Below are 21,598 nucleotides of genomic sequence, written 5' to 3' on the forward strand. Positions count from 1 at the left end.
TCGACGTCTATCTCTGTTTATGTATTTTGTTCCTAAGTGAGCACATTTGACCCCTTTTTATCTAATGGATAACGTCTTCTTAGATAAAGATTTTTCAAAATAAAGAACCAACTTCTAAGATTTTAACCGCTTTTAGTGTATTTTGGCTACCAATGAAAGTTTGTTGACCTTTTGACCTTTCCCTGACCTTGTCTTGACCCTTTATATCTTCTGGATAAGGATTTCTGAAGATGAACCTATCAAAATCGAAATTTAAAAAGTACACACATGCATAAAAACACGGAAACGGAGCTTTCTTAATACTCTCAGTGTAATTTGCCATTTACCAAAAGTTCGTTGACCTTTTGACATTTCCGGTCATAATTTTTTTAACGGAAGGTCAAGAGTATATAGTTGTGTACACTTTCTTGTTCAGTATAACAAGACAAGCAATTTAATGTATGACTCGACACAGTCGGGGCAATTTCAAAAATTGACCCCCATTGACCCCATTTTGACCCCTCACATGGTCAAGATGACCATTACAGATTTGAAAGTTGTTCATCGTGATGTCACCAATCACATAAAAGTGAAAAATCAGACTTAGCCAATTTGTCGAAGTAGATGACATATGCTGCCTGACTATGCAATCAAGTTGTCTTTAATCTTCAAAAGACACCTGGGCATATGCAGTTACTTTTTGATAACACTAACATTGTCAGCGTAACTTCCACTAAGTTTCTTGGTTTACACATTGATGAGAATTTCAGTTGGAAATATCACTACAATAATATTTGTAAAGTTTTGTCTAGAAATTAATGCTTGTGTAATCTATAAGTTAAGACATTTAGTCCCACAAGAAATTTTGCTAGTTTTTGTATTATCTGATTTTGCCTTATCTTCATTACAGAGCTTTGGCATGGGGTAAGTCTCTATATAAAAACCTAACTAGAAAAGATACTTGTCACACGAGGCACTTGACATATCTGCTGGTAGGCGGAGAAATATAACTTTTTAAACAGGAAACTGTGTAGAGATCATACGTCTGTTTTGTGCATCGTATCCTATACGTGGCGATGACGATTGCGCCACGGTGGTGCAATACCGATACGGTGCGATAAGGGTAATTCCCGGGGATGACATCACGGTGGTTGCGTAGCTAACACCATTTCATGGTGACGTCATGCGAGGCGCTTGACATATCTGCCGGTAGGCGGAAAAAGATAACTTTTTAAATAGGAAACTGTATAAATGTTTTTTTTTTCTTTTTTTGTGTGCATCGTATCATATGCTAAAAATACCCGTGCAATGTCGCTGCATCGTGTGATAAGGTCGACCGAAAGTCACCAATACGTAGCGATGACGCAACGGTGGTTCAATATCGATGGTTCGATAAGGGTAATTCTATGACATCACGGTGGTTGTATAACTGTGTCGTAATACTATTTCATGGTGACGTCATGGCCGACCGGAAGTCTGGGTCAACCCATTGGGTCATGTGGTCAAAGGCTGAACGGGGTAAAGGTCATGTGGTCAAAGACTGACTGGACTAAATGTCATGTGGTCAAAGGCTGACCGGGCTAAAGGTCATGTGGTCAAAGGCTGATCGGACTAAAGGTCAAAGGCTGACCGGGCTAAAGGTCATGTGGTCAAAGGGCATGGGTCAAAGGTCATGCGGTCAAAGGTCATGCGGTCAAAGGTCATGGATCAAAGGTCATAGGTCAAAGGTTATGGGTCAAAGGTCATGTGGTCAAAGGTCATGACCGGGTCGAAGGTCATGGCTGACCGGGTCATAGGTCAAGTAGGATGAGGTCTATCCATTAACTACTGGCGTGGTATCATAGTATTGCAGGAATACCTCGAAACGACTTGACAAACCCTAATGCCCTTAAAATCGTATCATCTTTATGATGTTATAAGTGCAACCAGCTCTTTCCTATTTTCTTGATTTAGGAATTCACTCCAGATCAATTCATTTTCAATTTACTATAGTCTTTGACATGTAAATAAACATTTCATCCATTTGCTTTGTACAGAATATTTTAATCAACAGAAATTGTTGTAATGTATTGGAGTATATTTGTAATACTATGTTAACAGATATCGATTGATCAGTGCTCCCAGCTTCTAAGACATGTAAGAAAGATGCCTAACATCTTTTTAGGATTTACTTACGAATAAGATTATGAGGTTAGGATTGAGGATGATATGATAACTTGGGCTCCAATTGCTCCTTAATTAATTCTAATGTGTGACGGTTATATTATATTATTTCTGACAAAGTGGCAACGTCGTGCAGGCATGCTCATTGTAGTCGGTCATGGGTGTCCATCATGCTGATGTGATATATTCTGACCATTACTCGATCTCTGGAGCCAAGAAGGACTACTCATTTCTGATTATGTGCTGCCATTAACACGGCTTGTACTATTTTATCAAGTGTGTCTTTTTTCCAGAGCATACAACGTGAAACTAAACTTAATACCAGTTCTCACGATAGTGATGTGCATAGATGCAGATTTAGTTTTTGTCTCGCCTGCATAGCAGAGCGAGACTATAGGCGCCGCTTTTCCGACGGCGGCGGCGTCAACATCAAATCTTAACCTAAGGTTAAGTTTTTGAAATGACATCATAACTTAGAAAGTATATAAACCTAGTTCATGAAACTAAGGCATAAGGTTAATCAAGTATTAGTGAACATCCTGCTCGAGTTTCAGGTCACGTGACCAAGGTCAAATGTCATTTAGGGTCAATGAACTTTGGTCAAGTTGGGGGTATTTGTTGAATTACCATCATAACTTTGAAAATTTATGAATTTAGTTCATGAAACTTAGACATTAGGTTAATCAAGTACCACTGAATATCCTGTGCGAGTTTCAGGTCACATGACCATGGTCAATGGTCATTTAAGGTCAATGAACTTTGGCCGTGTTGGGGGTATATGTTAAATTACCATCCTAACTGTGAAAGTTTATGGATCTAGTTCATAAAACTTAGGATATAAGATTAATCAAGCATCACTTAACATCCCCTGTGAGTTTCAGGTCACAAAACCAAGTCAAAGGTCAGTTAAGGTCAATAAACTTAGGCCATGTTGGGGTAATTGTTGAAGTGCCATCATAACTTTGAAAGTTTATGGATAGAGTGAATGAAATGTGGACATGGGTGTAGTTGACAGTCTTAAGTCTCCGTTCAAATGTCATTTATGGTCAATGAACGTGGTATTATGTCATTATATGAATGATGTTTTTGTGAATGATTATTTTATAGTAGTTTTCAAAGTTAGCACTGCTGCTATATTAAATTGCGTAATGCAGGCGAGACTGCCAGAGGCATTCCACTTGTTATTCTTTTGTCGTTCTTGTTTTTTTCCTACTTGCTAAACTACCTGGATGTTGCCAGAAAGAATACTCACATATGTCATTAAAGTGATTAAAGTAAACCACGACCATATCGCAGGGGGGGGGGGGCAGCTACCCCCAGAAATTGTGAAGACTTGCATTTTTACTGAAAAATAAATATAATTGACCAAAAGAATGTACGAAATCCTTATAAATTTCACTTTGCAAATGCAAAAGGGCTCCAATGATATGCTCAGAACAGCACATGCACCAGAAATGTGTAGTCCTTCAAAATTGGCTCCAGAGATCGAGTAATGGTTAGAATATATCATAACAGTATAATGGACACCCATGACTACAATGAGCATGCCTGCACGATGTTGCCTCTTTGACAGAAATAATATAACCGTCACACATTAGAATTATAATTGAGGAGCAATTGGAGCCCAACTTATCATCCTCAGTCCTAACCTCATTATCTTATTCGCAAGTTTATCCAAATGAAATGTTAGGCATCTTTCTTAGGAGCACTGATCAATCGATGTGTTCATTCTGTTAACCCTGCTGTTAACATAGTATTATACTTATACCCCAATACATTACAATCATTTCTGCTAATTAAAATATTCTGTACAGAGCAGATGAAGGAAATACTTTTACATATCAAAGACTAGTAAATTGAAAGTGAATTGAACTTGAATTGAATTCCTAAATAAGATAAAAACTCGGAAAGAGCTAGTTGCACTTATCAAATCATGAAGATGATAAGATTTTTAGGGCATTAGGGTTTGTCAAGTCGTTTCAAGGTATTCATGCAATACCATGATACCACAGTGAATGTATTCGACGTCTATCTCTGTTTATCTATTTTGTTCCTAAATAAGCATATTTGACCCCTTTATATATAATGTCTTCTTAGATAGAGACTTTTCAAAATAAAGAACCCACGAAAAATAAGACTTCTAAAATTCTAACCTCTTTTAGTGTATTTTGGATTCCAATGAAAGTTTTTTGACCTTTTCCTAACCTTGTCTTGTCCCTTTTTATCTCCTGGATAAGGACTTCTGACGATGGACTTATAAAAAAGTACACACATGCATAAAAACACGGAAAAGTAGCTTTCTTAACACTTTTAGTGTAATTTGCCACTTACCAAAAGTTTGTTGACCTTTTGGCATTTCCGGTCATAACTTTTTAACGGAAGGTCAAGAGTATATAATTGTGTACACTTTCTTGTTCAGTATAACAAGACAAACAATTTGCTGTGTCACTCGACAGAATTGGGGCAATTATTGACCCCTATTGACCCTATATTGACACCTAACATGGTCAAGATGACCATTAGAAATTTGTCACCAAGTTGAAAGTTGTTCCTTGTGATGTCACCAAGCACATAAAAGTGAAAAATCGGACTTAGCCAATTTTTCGAAGTAGCCGGTAAATCATGACATATGCTGCCTGACTAGCATGTACCTATCCACAAAATGACATTTTTCATCTCTTTAATTATTAACCGTTTCTAGCAAAACTTCAGGATTTTTATGAGAAAAAAATACACTCGAATCATCCGCAAAAAATATATTGACAAAACCTCAGATGAAAAATAAATATCATTAACCTCAGATGAAAAATCATTATTGAAAAGTAGGAGGCCTAGAAGAGACCGTTGAGGGACTCCACATGATACGGCTCGATGATTTGAGTCAATTCCATTCAATGATACATACTGCTTCCTGTCAGTCAAATAGCTTTTGAACCAGCTAAGGGCGATACTGACTTCATATTGAGACAGCTTTCTAATTAAGTATTTCATGGTCAACGTACAGTATAAAAGCTTTCGAGAAATCCAAAAATATACCTTTTGTATGATGGTGGTCATCTAACACTTGAGCTATTTTATCAGCAAAATGTAAAAAAACATATGTGTAGTGGTGCATGTGCTTTTCACGAAAACCAAACTGGAATTTCGGAAACATTTTGGTCTTGTTTAAAAATGTTACTGTTCTTTTATATATCATTTTTTTCTAAGATTTTCGAAAAAGATTCCCGGGGGGGGGGGGCACTCAGTATAAAATGCATAGTGGGTATGTGCCGCGGAGGGGACCCCCATTTTTACTCTCAAATTTCCGTTAATTCCAAGGCATAGCATTTTTGTCTTATTGAGAAAAAGAACAAAGAAATCCGCTCCAAAGCATAGCATTTTCTTCTTATCGAGAAAAATGAAGAAAGAAATCCGCTCCAAAGCTTCGCATATTTTCCGTTACGACGTTCCAGCCGTATTGATATGCTACAATGGGCCGCAATTTTGGTGAAAAGCGGCCGCAGAGCGCTGTCCGACCATCGCATCTGCGCTAGCGCACCCAGCGCCCGTGCCGCCGGGCTTGCTGCATGCACGTACGCCCGTTCCATATGGATGATTACGCAATCACACGCAGGCGACCCGTTCCAAGGACCCCCGTTTTCACAAACATTTGTCGTTTCGAAGCCCGTTCCGAGGACCCTCCTTTTTACAATAAGCCCGCTCCAAGGCCCCCGTTTTTTTGTCTCGCCCGCGGCACATAACCACTACTTTTTTGGTCGAGTGCCCCCCCCCCCCGGGAAAAGATGTCAGCAACGAGATTTGTGTCAGCAACGAGCTTTGTGTTTATACGACCCCGTATATGTTTCTACACATGTCCATCAAACCATGCATGTATCATACTTCTTACTTTCATTTTTTGTAAGCTTGGCTTTAACTTACGCTGTTAACATGGTTAAGGTTAATTGTGGCATATAAGGACCGATTTCTCTATCTTATTATGTTCAGTCATTGCTTCCTCACATGGGCGGAATTCAATCTCAGGGGGACGCGCCCCCCGGACCAAATAGAGTAGGGGCGGACACAATATCAAATGTACCCCTACTATTTTTGGTCTTTTATGATGGAGAAAAATACATCATTCACAATCGAAATAATACATGTATTTTTGACTAAATGACCTTACATATTTGGTGACCCCCCTTTTTTTTGCTTGTCAATTTTTTTGGGTTAAAATTACTTTACATTTTTGGTGATACACTTTTTTTGCTTATCAAAGTTTCCAGCCCCTGGTCCCCCCTCCCTTTGGGGACAGATTTCCGCCCATGCTTCCCCTTTCTCCCCATCGTGGTCTCTTTTCAAGCTCCCAATTTAGTTTCTTCTTTAAGATATGAAAACTCTATTCCAACCATTCTTGCTTTTTTCATAAAATTGTATTTGCATAATATATATTTACCAGATGCAATATGTTAGTACAAATATGAATTCAAGTAAAAAAATCAGAACTTATAGCATATCCCCTCCTCCCCCTTCTCATTACTTTATTATGAATTGTGTTATGAATTGAATTGACTCGTTATAATCCACGTGCACATTATCTCTTACTTTATGTTTATGTATACTCATTTTATGTTGCCCTGTATACTGTTCGTCTAGAACAGATAACATGGGCTTATTGTAATTGTTTTCCTTTTTATTAATAAAAGGTGATTTATATATAGACTTAAAGCCTGCTCATCCTAAACCCCTTCCCATATTCTTTAGACCCTCCCGATGCACTCACCCCCTCCCTCCCTGTCTTTCTTTCAAGTGTGTCTCTCACTCTCACAAATTTTTCTCATGATATAGCCCTCTCTCTGTGGATACACAATCATATATACACACACATAGGCATATTAAAGATACACTCACAAACACACCCCACGCATGCATTCGCAAGGTTGTATAAATTTTCATATTCATACGTCATGTATACACAAACCCAGGCACACACTGGCACCCCCCACACACCCTTCCCTCAATCCTTTTCCCACTTTTCACAATGCACTGTAAGAATAATCAAATTCACATCATAATTTTTTCAGCTGTATGAAACAGGTTTATTACAAAAGCATGCATCATCCTTAATATATAAAACTCTCTTTACAACACGAAAATTCCCACCCAAGAAAATATGAAATGAGCAATGAGCCAGGTTCGTAATATAAGAGATGGAATAATTCTAACAAAATTGGCTTTACATGAACAACATTTAATTTGTGTTATGACTTCTGTGACTGGTAAAATCTGAAAAATTAGTTTACCTCCCCTCCAATAAAATGAAAAATATTTCAATTTATAACACACAATTGAACCAGTAACTCCAATCCAATTATTTACTTTCTTATTTATTCTATTTTTTTAATTTTTATTTATATATTTTTATTATGATTACTTTTTTCTTTTGAGGGGGGGGGGGGGGGATACAAAAATCAAGTTATAGTTCCTGTGGTGTAAATAATACATTATAAATTGTAATACTGTACCGAGATAATACTAAAAATAAATAGTCTGGACTAAAAAACCATCCACCCAACAATACTGTAGTAATTGCTCCTATCAATATCTACCTTCATTTTGGCTCCAGTTTTGAGTTGGTACACACTACCAAATCAACTTCCAAATAGCCAAGTTAAACCATAGTGAAGGGCTTTGAGCAGTAGTACATTGATAAAGTGCTATATAAATGCAAATTATTATTATTATTGTTATTATTATTATGATTGACCCAAGTAAGACTGGAGGAGGGTTAGGGTTAGAAATTTTGGGGCCTTATGTAGTTCATTAGAGCAAACTTTTGATTTTAAGCACAAAGTAGCATAATCAATTAGTAATGAGATTTTTTTTCATATGATCTTCATTTTTGTAGATTATGCCACAGGCAACACGCATCACATCGCGTGGTGGATGGCCGAGAACACAAGCGGGTGAGCTGAATGAGCACCCCAATCTTCTTGGGTATCAAAATAGCTGTCATTTTAGAGTGGACACTACAGGACATGTTTTAAACAAGAACATGGAAATCTTAGACAGAGAAATCAGGTGGATTGGGAATCCGGGAGGTAGTTTACGGTTTCAGCTATCAAACGTCTGGGGCGGAATTCTACAAAAAGTTCAGAACACTCCCAGGGAACCAAGCAAGTTGAAGCAACGCTACAGTTCACTGATTTTTTTTTACGAAGTCACTTTTGGTTAGTGGGACATTGCAACCACAGAAGATTGTGAGTTTCTAGTAATTGGCAAATCGTCATTTTTCCGGTACAAAATTCATAACTGACAATGTGTTCTACATAATGGTCTCTTTTAGGAAAATCTCACAATGAGAAAAAATCTAGGGATTTTCTCCTGTGTGCGTGTCCTTAAATGACGTGTAGGACAGCTTTGTTTACAAATTCCATTTTCACAATGAGAGCAATGATAAGGTTTTTCTCCAGTGTGTGTTCTGATATGACGGGTGAGCTGACTCTTTGTAGGAAATCTCATCTCACAATGAGAGCAGATATAGGGTTTTTCTCCTGTGTGTGTTCTAATATGATTTGTAAGATTTGCCTTGGTAGAATATCTCTTCTCACAATGAGAGCAAATATAGGGTTTTTCTCCTGTGTGTGTTCTAACATGATTTTTAAGAATGGCTTTGGTTAAAAATCTCTTCTCACAATGAGAGCAAATATAGAGTTTTTCTCCTATGTGTGTTCTAATATGATTTGTAAGATTGGCCTTGGTAGAAAATCTCTTCTCACAATGAGAGCAATGATATGGTTTTGATCCAGTGTGTGTTCTTATATGACGGGAAAGATGACTTTTGGTAGAAAATCCCTTCTCACAATAAGAGCAAATATAGGGTTTTTCTCCTGTGTGTGTTTTAACATGATTTTTAAGAATGGACTTGTCAGAAAATCCCTTGTAACAATGAGAGCAAATATAGGGTTTTTCTCCAGTATGTGTTCTAATATGATTTGTAAGAACGACATTATCAGAAAATCTCTTCTCACAATAAGAGCAACGATAAGGTTTTTCTCCTGTGTGTGTTCTTATATGACGGGTAAGATCGCCCTTTTGAGAAAATCTCTTCTCACAATGAGTGCAAATATATGGTTTTTCTCCTGTATGTGTTCTAATATGATATGTAAGATTGACCTTGTTAGAAAATCTCTTGTCACAATGAGAGCAATGATAAGGTTTTTCTCCTGTGTGTATTCTTATATGACGGGTAAGATCAATCTTTTTAGCAAATCTCTTCTCACAATGAGTGCAAATATATGGTTTTTCTCCTGTATGTGTTCTAATATGATATGTAAGATTGACCTTGTTAGAAAATCTCTTGTCACAATGAGAGCAATGATAAGGTTTTTCTCCAGTGTGTGTTCTTATATGACGGGTAAGCTGACTTTTTGTAGGAAATCTCATCTCACAATGAGAGCAAATATAGGGTTTTTCTCCTGTATGTGTCCTAATATGATATGTAAGACTGACTTTGTTAGAAAATCTCTTGTCACAATGTGAGCAACGATAAGGTTTTCCTCCTGTGTGTGTTCTTATATGACAGGTAAGATTGCCCTTTTTAGCAAACCTCTTCTCACAATGAGTGCAAATATATGGTTTTTCTCCTGTATGCGTTCTAATATGATATGTAAGATTGACCTTGTTAGAAAATCTCTTGTCACAATGAGAGCAATGATAAGGTTTTTCTCCTGTGTGTATTCTTATATGACGGGTAAGATCAATCTTTTTAGCAAATCTCTTCTCACAATGAGTGCAAATATATGGTTTTTCTCCTGTATGTGTTCTAATATGATATGTAAGATTGACCTTGTTAGAAAATCTCTTGTCACAATGAGAGCAAATATAGGGTTATTCTCCTTTATGTGTTCTTATAATATGACAGGTAAGATTGCCCTTTTTAGCAAACCTCTTCTCACAATGAGCGCAAATATAGGGTTTTTCTCCTGTGTGTGTTCGTATATGATAGGTAAGATTAATCATTTTAGCAAATCTCTTCTCACAATTAGGGCAAATATACGGTTTTTCCCCTGTGTGTGTTCGTATATGATAGGTAAGATTAATCTTTTTAGCAAATCTCTTCTCACAATGAGAGCAAATATAGGGTTTTTCTCCTGTGTGTGTTCTAATATGATTTGTAAGATTTGCCTTGGTAGAATATCTCTTCTCACAATGAGAGCAAATATAGGGTTTTTCTCCTGTGTGTGTTCTAACATGATTTTTAAGAATGGCTTTGGTTAAAAATCTCTTCTCACAATGAGAGCAAATATAGAGTTTTTCTCCTATGTGTGTTCTAATATGATTTGTAAGATTGGCCTTGGTAGAAAATCTCTTCTCACAATGAGAGCAATGATATGGTTTTGATCCAGTGTGTGTTCTTATATGACGGGAAAGATGACTTTTGGTAGAAAATCCCTTCTCACAATAAGAGCAAATATAGGGTTTTTCTCCTGTGTGTGTTTTAACATGATTTTTAAGAATGGACTTGTCAGAAAATCCCTTGTAACAATGAGAGCAAATATAGGGGTTTTCTCCAGTATGTGTTCTAATATGATTTGTAAGAACGACATTATCAGAAAATCTCTTCTCACAATAAGAGCAACGATAAGGTTTTTCTCCTGTGTGTGTTCTTATATGACGGGTAAGATCGCCCTTTTGAGAAAATCTCTTCTCACAATGAGTGCAAATATATGGTTTTTCTCCTGTATGTGTTCTAATATGATATGTAAGATTGACCTTGTTAGAAAATCTCTTGTCACAATGAGAGCAATGATAAGGTTTTTCTCCTGTGTGTATTCTTATATGACGGGTAAGATCAATCTTTTTAGCAAATCTCTTCTCACAATGAGTGCAAATATATGGTTTTTCTCCTGTATGTGTTCTAATATGATACGTAAGATTGACCTTGTTAGAAAATCTCTTGTCACAATGAGAGCAATGATAAGGTTTTTCTCCAGTGTGTGTTCTTATATGACGGGTAAGCTGACTTTTTGTAGGAAATCTCATCTCACAATGAGAACAAATATAGGGTTTTTCTCCTGTATGTGTCCTAATATGATATGTAAGACTGACTTTGTTAGAAAATCTCTTGTCACAATGTGAGCAACGATAAGGTTTTTCTCCAGTGTGTGTTCTTATATGACGGGTAAGATCGCCCTTTTGAGAAAATCTCTTCTCACAATGAGTGCAAATATATGGTTTTTCTCCTGTATGTGTTCTAATATGATATGTAAGATTGACCTTGTTAGAAAATCTCTTGTCACAATGAGAGCAATGATAAGGTTTTTCTCCTGTGTGTATTCTTATATGACGGGTAAGATCAATCTTTTTAGCAAATCTCTTCTCACAATGAGTGCAAATATATGGTTTTTCTCCTGTATGTGTTCTAATATGATACGTAAGATTGACCTTGTTAGAAAATCTCTTGTCACAATGAGAGCAATGATAAGGTTTTTCTCCTGTGTGTATTCTTATATGACGGGTAAGATCAATCTTTTTAGCAAATCTCTTCTCACAATGAGTGCAAATATATGGGTTTTCTCCTGTATGTGTTCTAATATATGTAAGATTGACCTTGTTAGAAAATCTCTTGTCACAATGAGAGCAATGATAAGGTTTTTCTCCAGTGTGTGTTCTTATATGACGGGTAAGCTGACTTTTTGTAGGAAATCTCATCTCACAATGAGAGCAAATATAGGGTTTTTCTCCTGTATGTGTCCTAATATGATATGTAAGACTGACTTTGTTAGAAAATCTCTTGTCACAATGTGAGCAACGATAAGGTTTTCCTCCTGTGTGTGTTCTTATATGACAGGTAAGATTGCCCTTTTTAGCAAACCTCTTCTCACAATGAGTGCAAATATATGGGTTTTCTCCTGTATGTGTTCTAATATGATATGTAAGATTGACCTTGTTAGAAAATCTCTTGTCACAATGAGAGCAATGATAAGGTTTTTCTCCTGTGTGTATTCTTATATGACGGGTAAGATCAATCTTTTTAGCAAATCTCTTCTCACAATGAGTGCAAATATATGGTTTTTCTCCTGTATGTGTTCTAATATGATATGTAAGATTGACCTTGTTAGAAAATCTCTTGTCACAATGAGAGCAAATATAGGGTTATTCTCCTTTATGTGTTCTTATAATATGACAGGTAAGATTGCCCTTTTTAGCAAACCTCTTCTCACAATGAGCGCAAATATAGGGTTTTTCTCCTGTGTGTGTTCGTATATGATAGGTAAGATTAATCATTTTAGCAAATCTCTTCTCACAATGAGGGCAAATATACGGTTTTTCCCCTGTGTGTGTTCGTATATGATAGGTAAGATTAATCTTTTTAGCAAATCTCTTCTCACAATGAGAGCAAATATAGGGTTTTTCTCCTGTGTGTGTTCTAATATGATTTGTAAGATTTGCCTTGGTAGAATATCTCTTCTCACAATGAGAGCAAATATAGGGTTTTTCTCCTGTGTGTGTTCTAACATGATTTGTAAGATTTGCCTTGGTAGAATATCTCTTCTCACAATGAGAGCAAATATAGGGTTTTTCTCCTGTGTGTGTTCTAATATGATTTGTAAGATTTGCCTTGGTAGAATATCTCTTCTCACAATGAGAGCAAATATAGGGTTTTTCTCCTGTGTGTGTTCTAATATGATTTGTAAGATTTGCCTTGGTAGAATATCTCTTCTCACAATGAGAGCAAATATAGGGTTTTTCTCCTGTGTGTGTTCTAACATAATTTTTAAGAATGGCTTTGGTTAAAAATCTCTTCTCACAATGAGAGCAAATATAGAGTTTTTCTCCTATGTGTGTTCTAATATGATTTGTAAGATTGGCCTTGGTAGAAAATCTCTTCTCACAATGAGAGCAATGATATGGTTTTGATCCAGTGTGTGTTCTTATATGACGGGAAAGATGACTTTTGGTAGAAAATCCCTTCTCACAATAAGAGCAAATATAGGGTTTTTCTCCTGTGTGTGTTCTAACATGATTTTTAAGAATGGACTTGTCAGAAAATCCCTTCTAACAATGAGAGCAAATATAGGGTTTTTCTCCAGTATGTGTTCTAATATGATTTGTAAGATTAATCTTTTTAGCAAATCTCTTCTCACAATGAGAGCAAATATAGGGTTTTTCTCCTGTGTGTGTTCTAATATGATTTGTAAGATTTGCCTTGGTAGAATATCTCTTCTCACAATAAGAGCAAATATAGGGTTTTTCTCCTGTGTGTGTTCTAACATGATTTTTAAGAATGGCTTTGGTTAAAAATCTCTTCTCACAATGAGAGCAAATATAGAGTTTTTCTCCTATGTGTGTTCTAATATGATTTGTAAGATTGGCCTTGGTAGAAAATCTCTTCTCACAATGAGAGCAATGATATGGTTTTGATCCAGTGTGTGTTCTTATATGACAGGTAAGATTGCCCTTTTTAGCAAACCTCTTCTCACAATGAGCGGAAATATAGGGTTTTTCTCCTGTGTGTGTTCGTATATGATAGGTAAGATTAATCATTTTAGCAAATCTCTTCTCACAATGAGGGCAAATATACGGTTTTTCCCCTGTGTGTGTTCGTATATGATAGGTAAGATTAATCTTTTTAGCAAATCTCTTCTCACAATGAGAGCAAATATAGGGTTTTTCTCCTGTGTGTGTTCTAATATGATTTGTAAGATTTGCCTTGGTAGAATATCTCTTCTCACAATGAGAGCAAATATAGGGTTTTTCTCCTGTGTGTGTTCTAACATAATTTTTAAGAATGGCTTTGGTTAAAAATCTCTTCTCACAATGAGAGCAAATATAGAGTTTTTCTCCTATGTGTGTTCTAATATGATTTGTAAGATTGGCCTTGGTAGAAAATCTCTTCTCACAATGAGAGCAATGATATGGTTTTGATCCAGTGTGTGTTCTTATATGACGGGAAAGATGACTTTTGGTAGAAAATCCCTTCTCACAATAAGAGCAAATATAGGGTTTTTCTCCTGTGTGTGTTTTAACATGATTTTTAAGAATGGACTTGTCAGAAAATCCCTTCTAACAATGAGAGCAAATATAGGGTTTTTCTCCAGTATGTGTTCTAATATGATTTGTAAGAACGACATTATCAGAAAATCTCTTCTCACAATAAGAGCAACGATAAGGTTTTTCTCCTGTGTGTGTTCTTATATGACGGGTAAGATCGCCCTTTTGAGAAAATCTCTTCTCACAATGAGTGCAAATATATGGTTTTTCTCCTGTATGTGTTCTAATATGATATGTAAGATTGACCTTGTTAGAAAATCTCTTGTCACAATGAGAGCAATGATAAGGTTTTTCTCCTGTGTGTATTCTTATATGACGGGTAAGATCAATCTTTTTAGCAAATCTCTTCTCACAATGAGTGCAAATATATGGTTTTTATCCTGTATGTGTTCTAATATGATATGTAAGATTGACCTTGTTAGAAAATCTCTTGTCACAATGAGAGCAATGATAAGGTTTTTCTCCAGTGTGTGTTCTTATATGACGGGTAAGCTGACTTTTTGTAGGAAATCTCATCTCACAATGAGAGCAAATATAGGGTTTTTCTCCTGTATGTGTCCTAATATGATATGTAAGACTGACTTTGTTAGAAAATCTCTTGTCACAATGTGAGCAACGATAAGGTTTTCCTCCTGTGTGTGTTCTTATATGACAGGTAAGATTGCCCTTTTTAGCAAACCTCTTCTCACAATGAGGGCAAATATAGGGTTTTTCTCCTGTGTGTGTTCTGATATGATTTGTAAGAACGGCCTTGTCAGTATATCTCTTCTCAAAATGAGAGCAATGATAAGGTTTTTCTCCTGTGTGTGCTCTTAAATGATGGGTAAGATCGATCTTTTGAGAAAATTCCTTCCCACAATGAGAGCAAATATAGGGTTTTTCTCCAGTGTGTGTTCTGATATGACTTGTAAGAATGGCCTTGGTAGAAAATCTCTTCTCACAATGAGAGCAATGATAAGGTTTTTCTCCTGTGTGTATTCTTATATGACGGGTAAGATCAATTCTTTTAGCAAATCTCTTCTCACAAAGAGAGCAAATATAGGGTTTTGATCCTGTTTGTGTTCTTATATGATATGTAAGATTGACCTTTTTAGAAAATCTCTTGTCACAATGAGAGCACTGATAAGGTTTTTCTCCTGTGTGTATTCTTATATGACGGGTAAGATCGCTCTTTTGAGAAAATCCCTTCTCACAATGAGAGCAAATATAGGGTTTTGATCCAGTATGTGTTCTAATATGATGGGTAAGATCACTCTTTTGAGAACATCCCTTGTCACAATGAGAACTATAAGATTTTTCTCCAGTGTGTGTGCTCATATGGGTCATAAGAGTATCCTTACATTCAAAATTCTCATGACAATGGGGGCACTTGAAGCATCTGTCTCCAAACTCTGTCCATGTATGACTAGCAAACTCAACTTCCCTAGAGTGTGTTTATGATGTTGAACTAAAGAATTCTCATCCATTAATGTCTTATTGCATTGTAAACACTGATGGGATTCATTTTCACTGCATTTTTTCATTGATGATTGTCTTACCTCCTCTCCATCCTCAAGCTCTGAAAGAAGAATAAAACGTTTTTTATGATCATATGAATATTAATAGCAAAGTAAACAAAAAAGCTCTCATCTAAAAATAAAAAAAGAAAATTCCTTTAATTTGTTGGTGTTATCATTTCAATACATTATATATTCTGATAGATTATGGCAGTGTCTCCAAGAAAGACCTCATAATCGAAAATGTATCTTGAAACTTTACTTCCGATAAATACGACACATACAAAAATAACAGGATGTTAAACTAGATTATCAAATACATGAAATCAAAATACAATGACAGATAATGAATAAAGTGTGGTGCCTACATCCCCCAACCCCCCTCTCCCACACTGGAATGGTATCTATGTTTATTAGCAGCCATCCATTGCCACAAAACACCATGGATAGAGTTTCCTTTAAAATCATCATCATCGTTGTCAAAAGAAGTAGGTGATCGTGTACTGCTTCTGATCATTTCTTTTTAAACAACTATTACATGTGTGGAGGGTGGACATTTATGGAAGAATTTGGTGTATGGAGGAAAGTGTTCAGTCTGGTTTGAAAGAGTTTAAAGTGGATGCCGAGATTACAGAAGAAGAAAGACTGTTCCAGGAGCGATGAGTTGTTTCGATATTTGTACAGCTTCATGTGATGACCTCGTGTGCTACTTTGGACTAAAGTCAGTACAGGTGTAAAGAAGAGATCAGGGGGCCATCTTACAAAGACTTACGATTGATCAAATCAATCGCAACTCTATGGAAATCCCTCAGTGACATAATTTTTTTCTACAGGGAATGTGCAAAATGTCCTTTGTAAACAAAGGAGAACACACCGAACTGTCAAGAAATCAATGAATTTATGGATATATATTGATATCTAGAAAAAGATTTGCGCAACAAACATGCATTTTATATGTTGACTTTGCTGGCTTTCCATTGTTGCGATCGATTGGATCAATCGCAAGTCTTTGTAAGACGGGCCCCAGGTGGGTATTTCATAAAGCTGTTTGTAAGATGAGAACAACTGGTGATCCTTTCCTTTGGTAAATGGTATACACCATAGGCGATGGTTTAGAAAGGATCATCAGTCGTTCTTTTAAGTCGCTCTTAACCTATGAACAGCTTTATGAAACGGCCCCCTGGATCAAAGACCACCAGACCATTCGTATATTTAGAAACTTCAATCATATCACCTCTGATTCTTCTGTAATATAGAGAGAAGATGTTGAGCTTCTTCAGTCTTGTTTTGTAAGTTAGATGCTTCAATTCAGGCACTAGCTTAGTGGCTCTTCTCTATCTTGATGGCATCTAATTTCAATCCTGGATACCATATAATATTGCAATATTCAAGTAGAGGACGAAATAGTGTCTTAAACAGGACAGGTAACATTTCTCTAGATAGGCACGTAAATGTTCTCTTTATGAGTCCCAGCATCTGGTTAGCTCAAACAACTGCAATCTACAAGTACTCCTCTCAGCCTTGGTCTCTTCAAGTATCTGGTTGTCACTGTAGATGTAGAGATATTGTTGTTGCGATCCATATGCATTACTTTAAATTTAGACAGATTGTGAAGTTATCGAGCCAGGAGTCTGCCCATTTTGTGGCTTCATGCAGATCTTCTTGTAATGATAGATGTTGGCTATTTGAAGATACCTCTCCATAAATCTTGGTATCATCAGCATAGATCTGGATATCATTGACAAGTCGGTTCCGAAGATCGTTGACATAAAGAATGAAAAGCTGGGGCCCAATGATGCTACCTTGTGCCACTCCATAGACTACGCGAGACCAGTCCGAATACACTCCTCTTAGGGCGACTCTCTGCATTCTTTTTACAAAGGCATAAATCCATTTCAAGACATGACTTTCAATTCCATATGCTTTCAGTTTCATGAGTAGGCGTTGATGAACTGTATCAAAAGCTATTCTAACACATCAATCTGTCTTCCATGGTCAAGGAGATTAATTAGTTCATATTTCCATTTGAACCATCAGTTGAAGGCAACAGGGTCTGCGTGGAGTAAAACCATGCTGTGCATTGTGAAGGAGACTGATATTCTTGACATGATCCATTATCTCTTCTTTTACAAGAGATTCCATTACCTTGCCGACCGTAGAAGTTAGACATATAGGTCTATCGGTTGTTGCTATTTGTCAGCTGCCCTTTTTGTGAATAGGCACAATGTTGATTTTCTTCTAGTCTAAAGGCAAATATACCCTTCTCCCATGGAAAGGTTGAATATGGATGTAAGAGGGTAACTGATTGCTTGAGCCAACTCTTTCAATACTCGAGGATGGATACCTTCCGGTCTAGAAGACTTATTTGGATTGAGAGAAAGAAATTGTTTTTCCACTTTCTCTTGTGTAAAGTTGATAGAGCCCAAAGTAGATCCCTCATGACTCCACTCAACAGCACGCATTTGGGACTTGCGATCGATTTTTTGACTTGTGTTTAAACGCAACTCTTTCTGCAACGGACCCCTGGGCTCCGTAACACAAAGGTTTGCGATGGATTGCAAATATGAAAGAACCGCACTGATTGGTCCCTGGTCAGTATTTTAAACCCAATGCGCATGTAACATTGATCTTGATTGGTCAGTTCATTTAGCGATTGATCGCTAATCTTTGTGTTACGGAGTCTAGATCTGCGAGGAGATCATCCCAGTCAATCTTGGACATATTTAGCTCTCATTTGATCATAGTTCTCTTTGTTAAAAAGCAGAGACTTAGAGGATAGTAGCTTTCTTTCACCAATGTCAATATCCACATTGAAGTGTAAGGTGCAATGATTTTTACGAGAGGAGGTCCGCACACAATATCAGATATTAGTTCAGCTTTGTTTGATATAACAAGGTCCATGATGTTGCTATTTTGGGCAAACCTATTCTAGTTGGCACGTCAATTAACTGTGTCAAAACAAATCCTGCAAACATTCAGCAACTTTGGAGGCTGCTGGGTTACATTGGTTTCTAGTCGAACTCATAATTTCAGGATAGTTGAAATCTCCAGCTATTGCTAAAATATTACATGAATTGAGAACCGAGATGTAAATTCCAATTTTTCAAACACACCAATTAGTCAGCGGGGCGTCAGTGCAAACTAGCCCTGCAGTGCAGGCAGAGATCGAGATGGTGATTGGTACAGTGCAGTGGTGTACCTAAGATTTTCCACAGGGGGGGGGGGGGAGGTTGGCAAAACCGTCCGCCAAAAAATTTGACAAGCAAAAAAAAAAAGGTCTTCAATCACAAATAAAGGATTCGCAACAGAAAAAAAAATGACAAGCAAAAAAAAAAGGGTCTTTAAACTCGTTAGGGGGGCAATAAAGGTCTTCAAGCTCGTCAGGGGGGTAAAAAAGGTCTTTCAAGCTCGTCAGGGGGGCAGGGATACATCCTTTGCATGGATTGTGGCTTGACAGGGGGGCAGACTGCCCCCCCCATAGGTATGCTAGTGGTACAGTGTGAAGGCTGACTTGCGAGTTGTAATGTGTGCATAAATTGAAATGGTGTGATATTTGAAGATCTGAAGTCAGTGATTAAAATCAAGGAAATCGCAGTAATCCAAACCAAAATTCCAACTTAAACAAGGTTATGATCATAACAACAACAAACATCGCCTGTTTGGTCCTGATATTTGTACAAAAAATTGATATTTAGGCCGAAATTTGAGAATATTATCAGAGCATAAGAAAAATATGTCCACCCTCCATGCACGCACGCTTAAGTCTCAAAAGTATGTTCCCATATTGTGATACAACAGTTGATGATAAATCATAACAAATACTTTATATCATTGAGCCCAAATTTCTATAAATCAGATGATACAGTGTATCTTACCTCGTGTGGACCATTGTTCTTGATCTGTATCAGGGTTGTTCATGTCTTCATCTACTTCACGTTTTAACATGAAGGTTTGACCTAGTATGAACACAGATAAATTGTAAGTATATAATTAGATTGATGGATAACAGTCAGCCACACTGAAAGCTTTAGACATCAATCAAACTTGTTCTAGAACATACATGAACCAGTTTATCTTACCTTGTGTGGTACATTGGTCTTGAGCTGTATCAGGGTTGGTCATGTCTTCATCTACTTCACGTTTGATGGTAATGGTTTGACCTAGTATAAAAAGATAAATTTTAAACAAATTATTAAGTAATAACGATCAACAATGCTTAAGTCTATTCTAACTGGGCTACTGCAGACCAGGATATACTTGGGAGAGGGGGATAGTCAATTTGAGGACTGTATGAAAAGTACAATTTAAAAAAAAAATAGTTGTTTATATTTCTTTACTAACAAGATTTGATTTTTTTGTATGATTTTTGCCTTTAACTCTCTTCATAGATCTAGTAAATGCTAATTTTGGGGAGAGTATCAATTATTACATTTTTAACAAATATCTACTGAAAATTGTCATAATATCAATAAAGGAAAATGGTTTTTTTTTTTCAAATTGTTTATATGAATTTGTTTTTTCCCAATGAAATTTGTCAGGGTCCTTTTGAAGAAGAAAAGGGCCAAAGAAGAAATAAGGGAAAGAGGGGAGGGGAAAAGAACAAAAAGTAAAAAGAATCATACATTTATGATTTTTGGATGAAAAACACAATATGTATTGACTTTATGTACAAAGAATCACATTTTGGAGCAATTTTAAGTCTGACATGCACTTACTAAATGTTACATTATTTCGGAACCATGTACCCGGGGTTTCAAATTTGGTCTCTAAAGATGTGCAGGACTTAAAGGTCAAAGTAAGTCAGCAAGTGGCGCAGTCAAAAAATTTTGCGCAACGGCTTGTGACGAAATTTGTTGGGTTAAAGGTTCTAAGACACAAAGGCCATCTTATTCTAGATATATATCTATTATAGTTTTACTTGAAAAATATGAATTTGAGTTCTTCCATGGAAATGAACTTCAACGGGAACGCCCACTAAAATTTTCGAAAAAGTCGGCCGATCGACCTGTCAATCATTGTGATGTCATCGAAGGAAGGCTTTCTCAGTTGTGTAGCCGGACCCCTAGTTATTGTACATGTTTCTTGTGTAGTTGCTCATCCTTAACAGATTTTAAAGATTTTTACGAGGTTTTGATCATGGCTGCAGCATGTCATCAGCTGCGTCTGATTCTTCATACTTTAAAGATTCATTACTTTGAATCCACGCCTGCAACCACAATAGCCACTTCACGCTCCAAACGTCAACAACACTCAGCAGCTTCCTTCCCCGACATCATAATGGTCACGAGATATACGAAACCAAAGTGGGCTGAATATTTGTGCGCGGGGTGAATTTGGCTCAATTTTCAATATAAAATTACCTTTGAACCTGATGTGGGATGTTTTTCGGGTAAAATTTTGATGAAATCGTTATAAGTAACCACTAAGCTAACGAATAAATCAGCATCTTTGCTGTATTTCATGGGACCTTTAAACATCAATCAAGCCTTTTCTAGAACATAGGCTACATATGAACCAGTATATCTTACCTTGTGTGGTCCAATGGTCTCGAGCTGTATCATGGTTAGTCATGTCTTCATCCACTTCTCGTTTGATGGTAATGGTTTTACCTAGTATGAACAAATTAATTTTTATGAAATATAAAGGATAACAAGAAAGTAGAATAAAATTCAGCAATTAATTTTGACATTGTAATTTTGTCAAAGATATACTAAGACCACAAAGATAATATTGACCGAAGGTTACTGTAGGCTTATTTGAATATTTGTAGAGCCAATGTCTATTTTGGTCTGGATTTTCAGCCTAAACTATAGCCTCACTGGACAGTTGCCCCGTCGACACTTGCTCCGCCGATATTTGCTCCATCGACACTCGCTCTGCCGATATTTGCTCCGTCGACATCTGCTCCGCCGATATTTGCTCTGCCA

At 36.8% G+C, this 21,598-nt stretch overlaps 2 protein-coding genes and 1 pseudogene across 2 annotated transcripts; all 3 read right to left on the bottom strand.

Moving 5' to 3' along the window:
• Positions 1-7,581: 7,581 nt before the first annotated feature.
• LOC135155227 (zinc finger protein 84-like) lies at positions 7,582-9,999 on the bottom strand (the record flags this gene model as incomplete). Its single annotated transcript, XM_064104131.1, has 1 exon — positions 7,582-9,999. A coding segment is annotated over one exon (1,539 nt), but the record flags the coding sequence as incomplete, so codon positions are not given.
• Positions 9,924-14,179, bottom strand: LOC135155073 (zinc finger protein Xfin-like; annotated as a pseudogene).
• A 295-nt stretch (positions 14,180-14,474) lies between these two features.
• Positions 14,475-21,265, bottom strand: LOC129267121 (zinc finger protein 271-like). Its single transcript, XM_064103653.1, has 4 exons — positions 21,200-21,265; positions 19,751-19,831; positions 19,547-19,627; positions 14,475-15,733 (listed from the first exon to the last, which is right to left on the bottom strand). The coding sequence occupies exon 4, from the start codon at positions 15,499-15,501 to the stop codon at positions 14,551-14,553; it is 951 nt and encodes a 316-aa protein (XP_063959723.1). The 5' UTR covers positions 15,502-15,733; positions 19,547-19,627; positions 19,751-19,831; positions 21,200-21,265; the 3' UTR covers positions 14,475-14,550.
• Positions 21,266-21,598: the final 333 nt, after the last annotated feature.

Source organism: Lytechinus pictus, chromosome 8 (genome assembly GCF_037042905.1).
Source record: "Lytechinus pictus isolate F3 Inbred chromosome 8, Lp3.0, whole genome shotgun sequence".
Classification (NCBI taxonomy): domain Eukaryota; kingdom Metazoa; phylum Echinodermata; class Echinoidea; order Temnopleuroida; family Toxopneustidae; genus Lytechinus; species Lytechinus pictus.

Coding starts and splice junctions, on each gene's coding strand:
- LOC129267121 (XM_064103653.1), bottom strand. CDS start 15,501: ATGACCCATATGAGCACACACACTGGAGAAAAATCTTATAGTTCTCAT.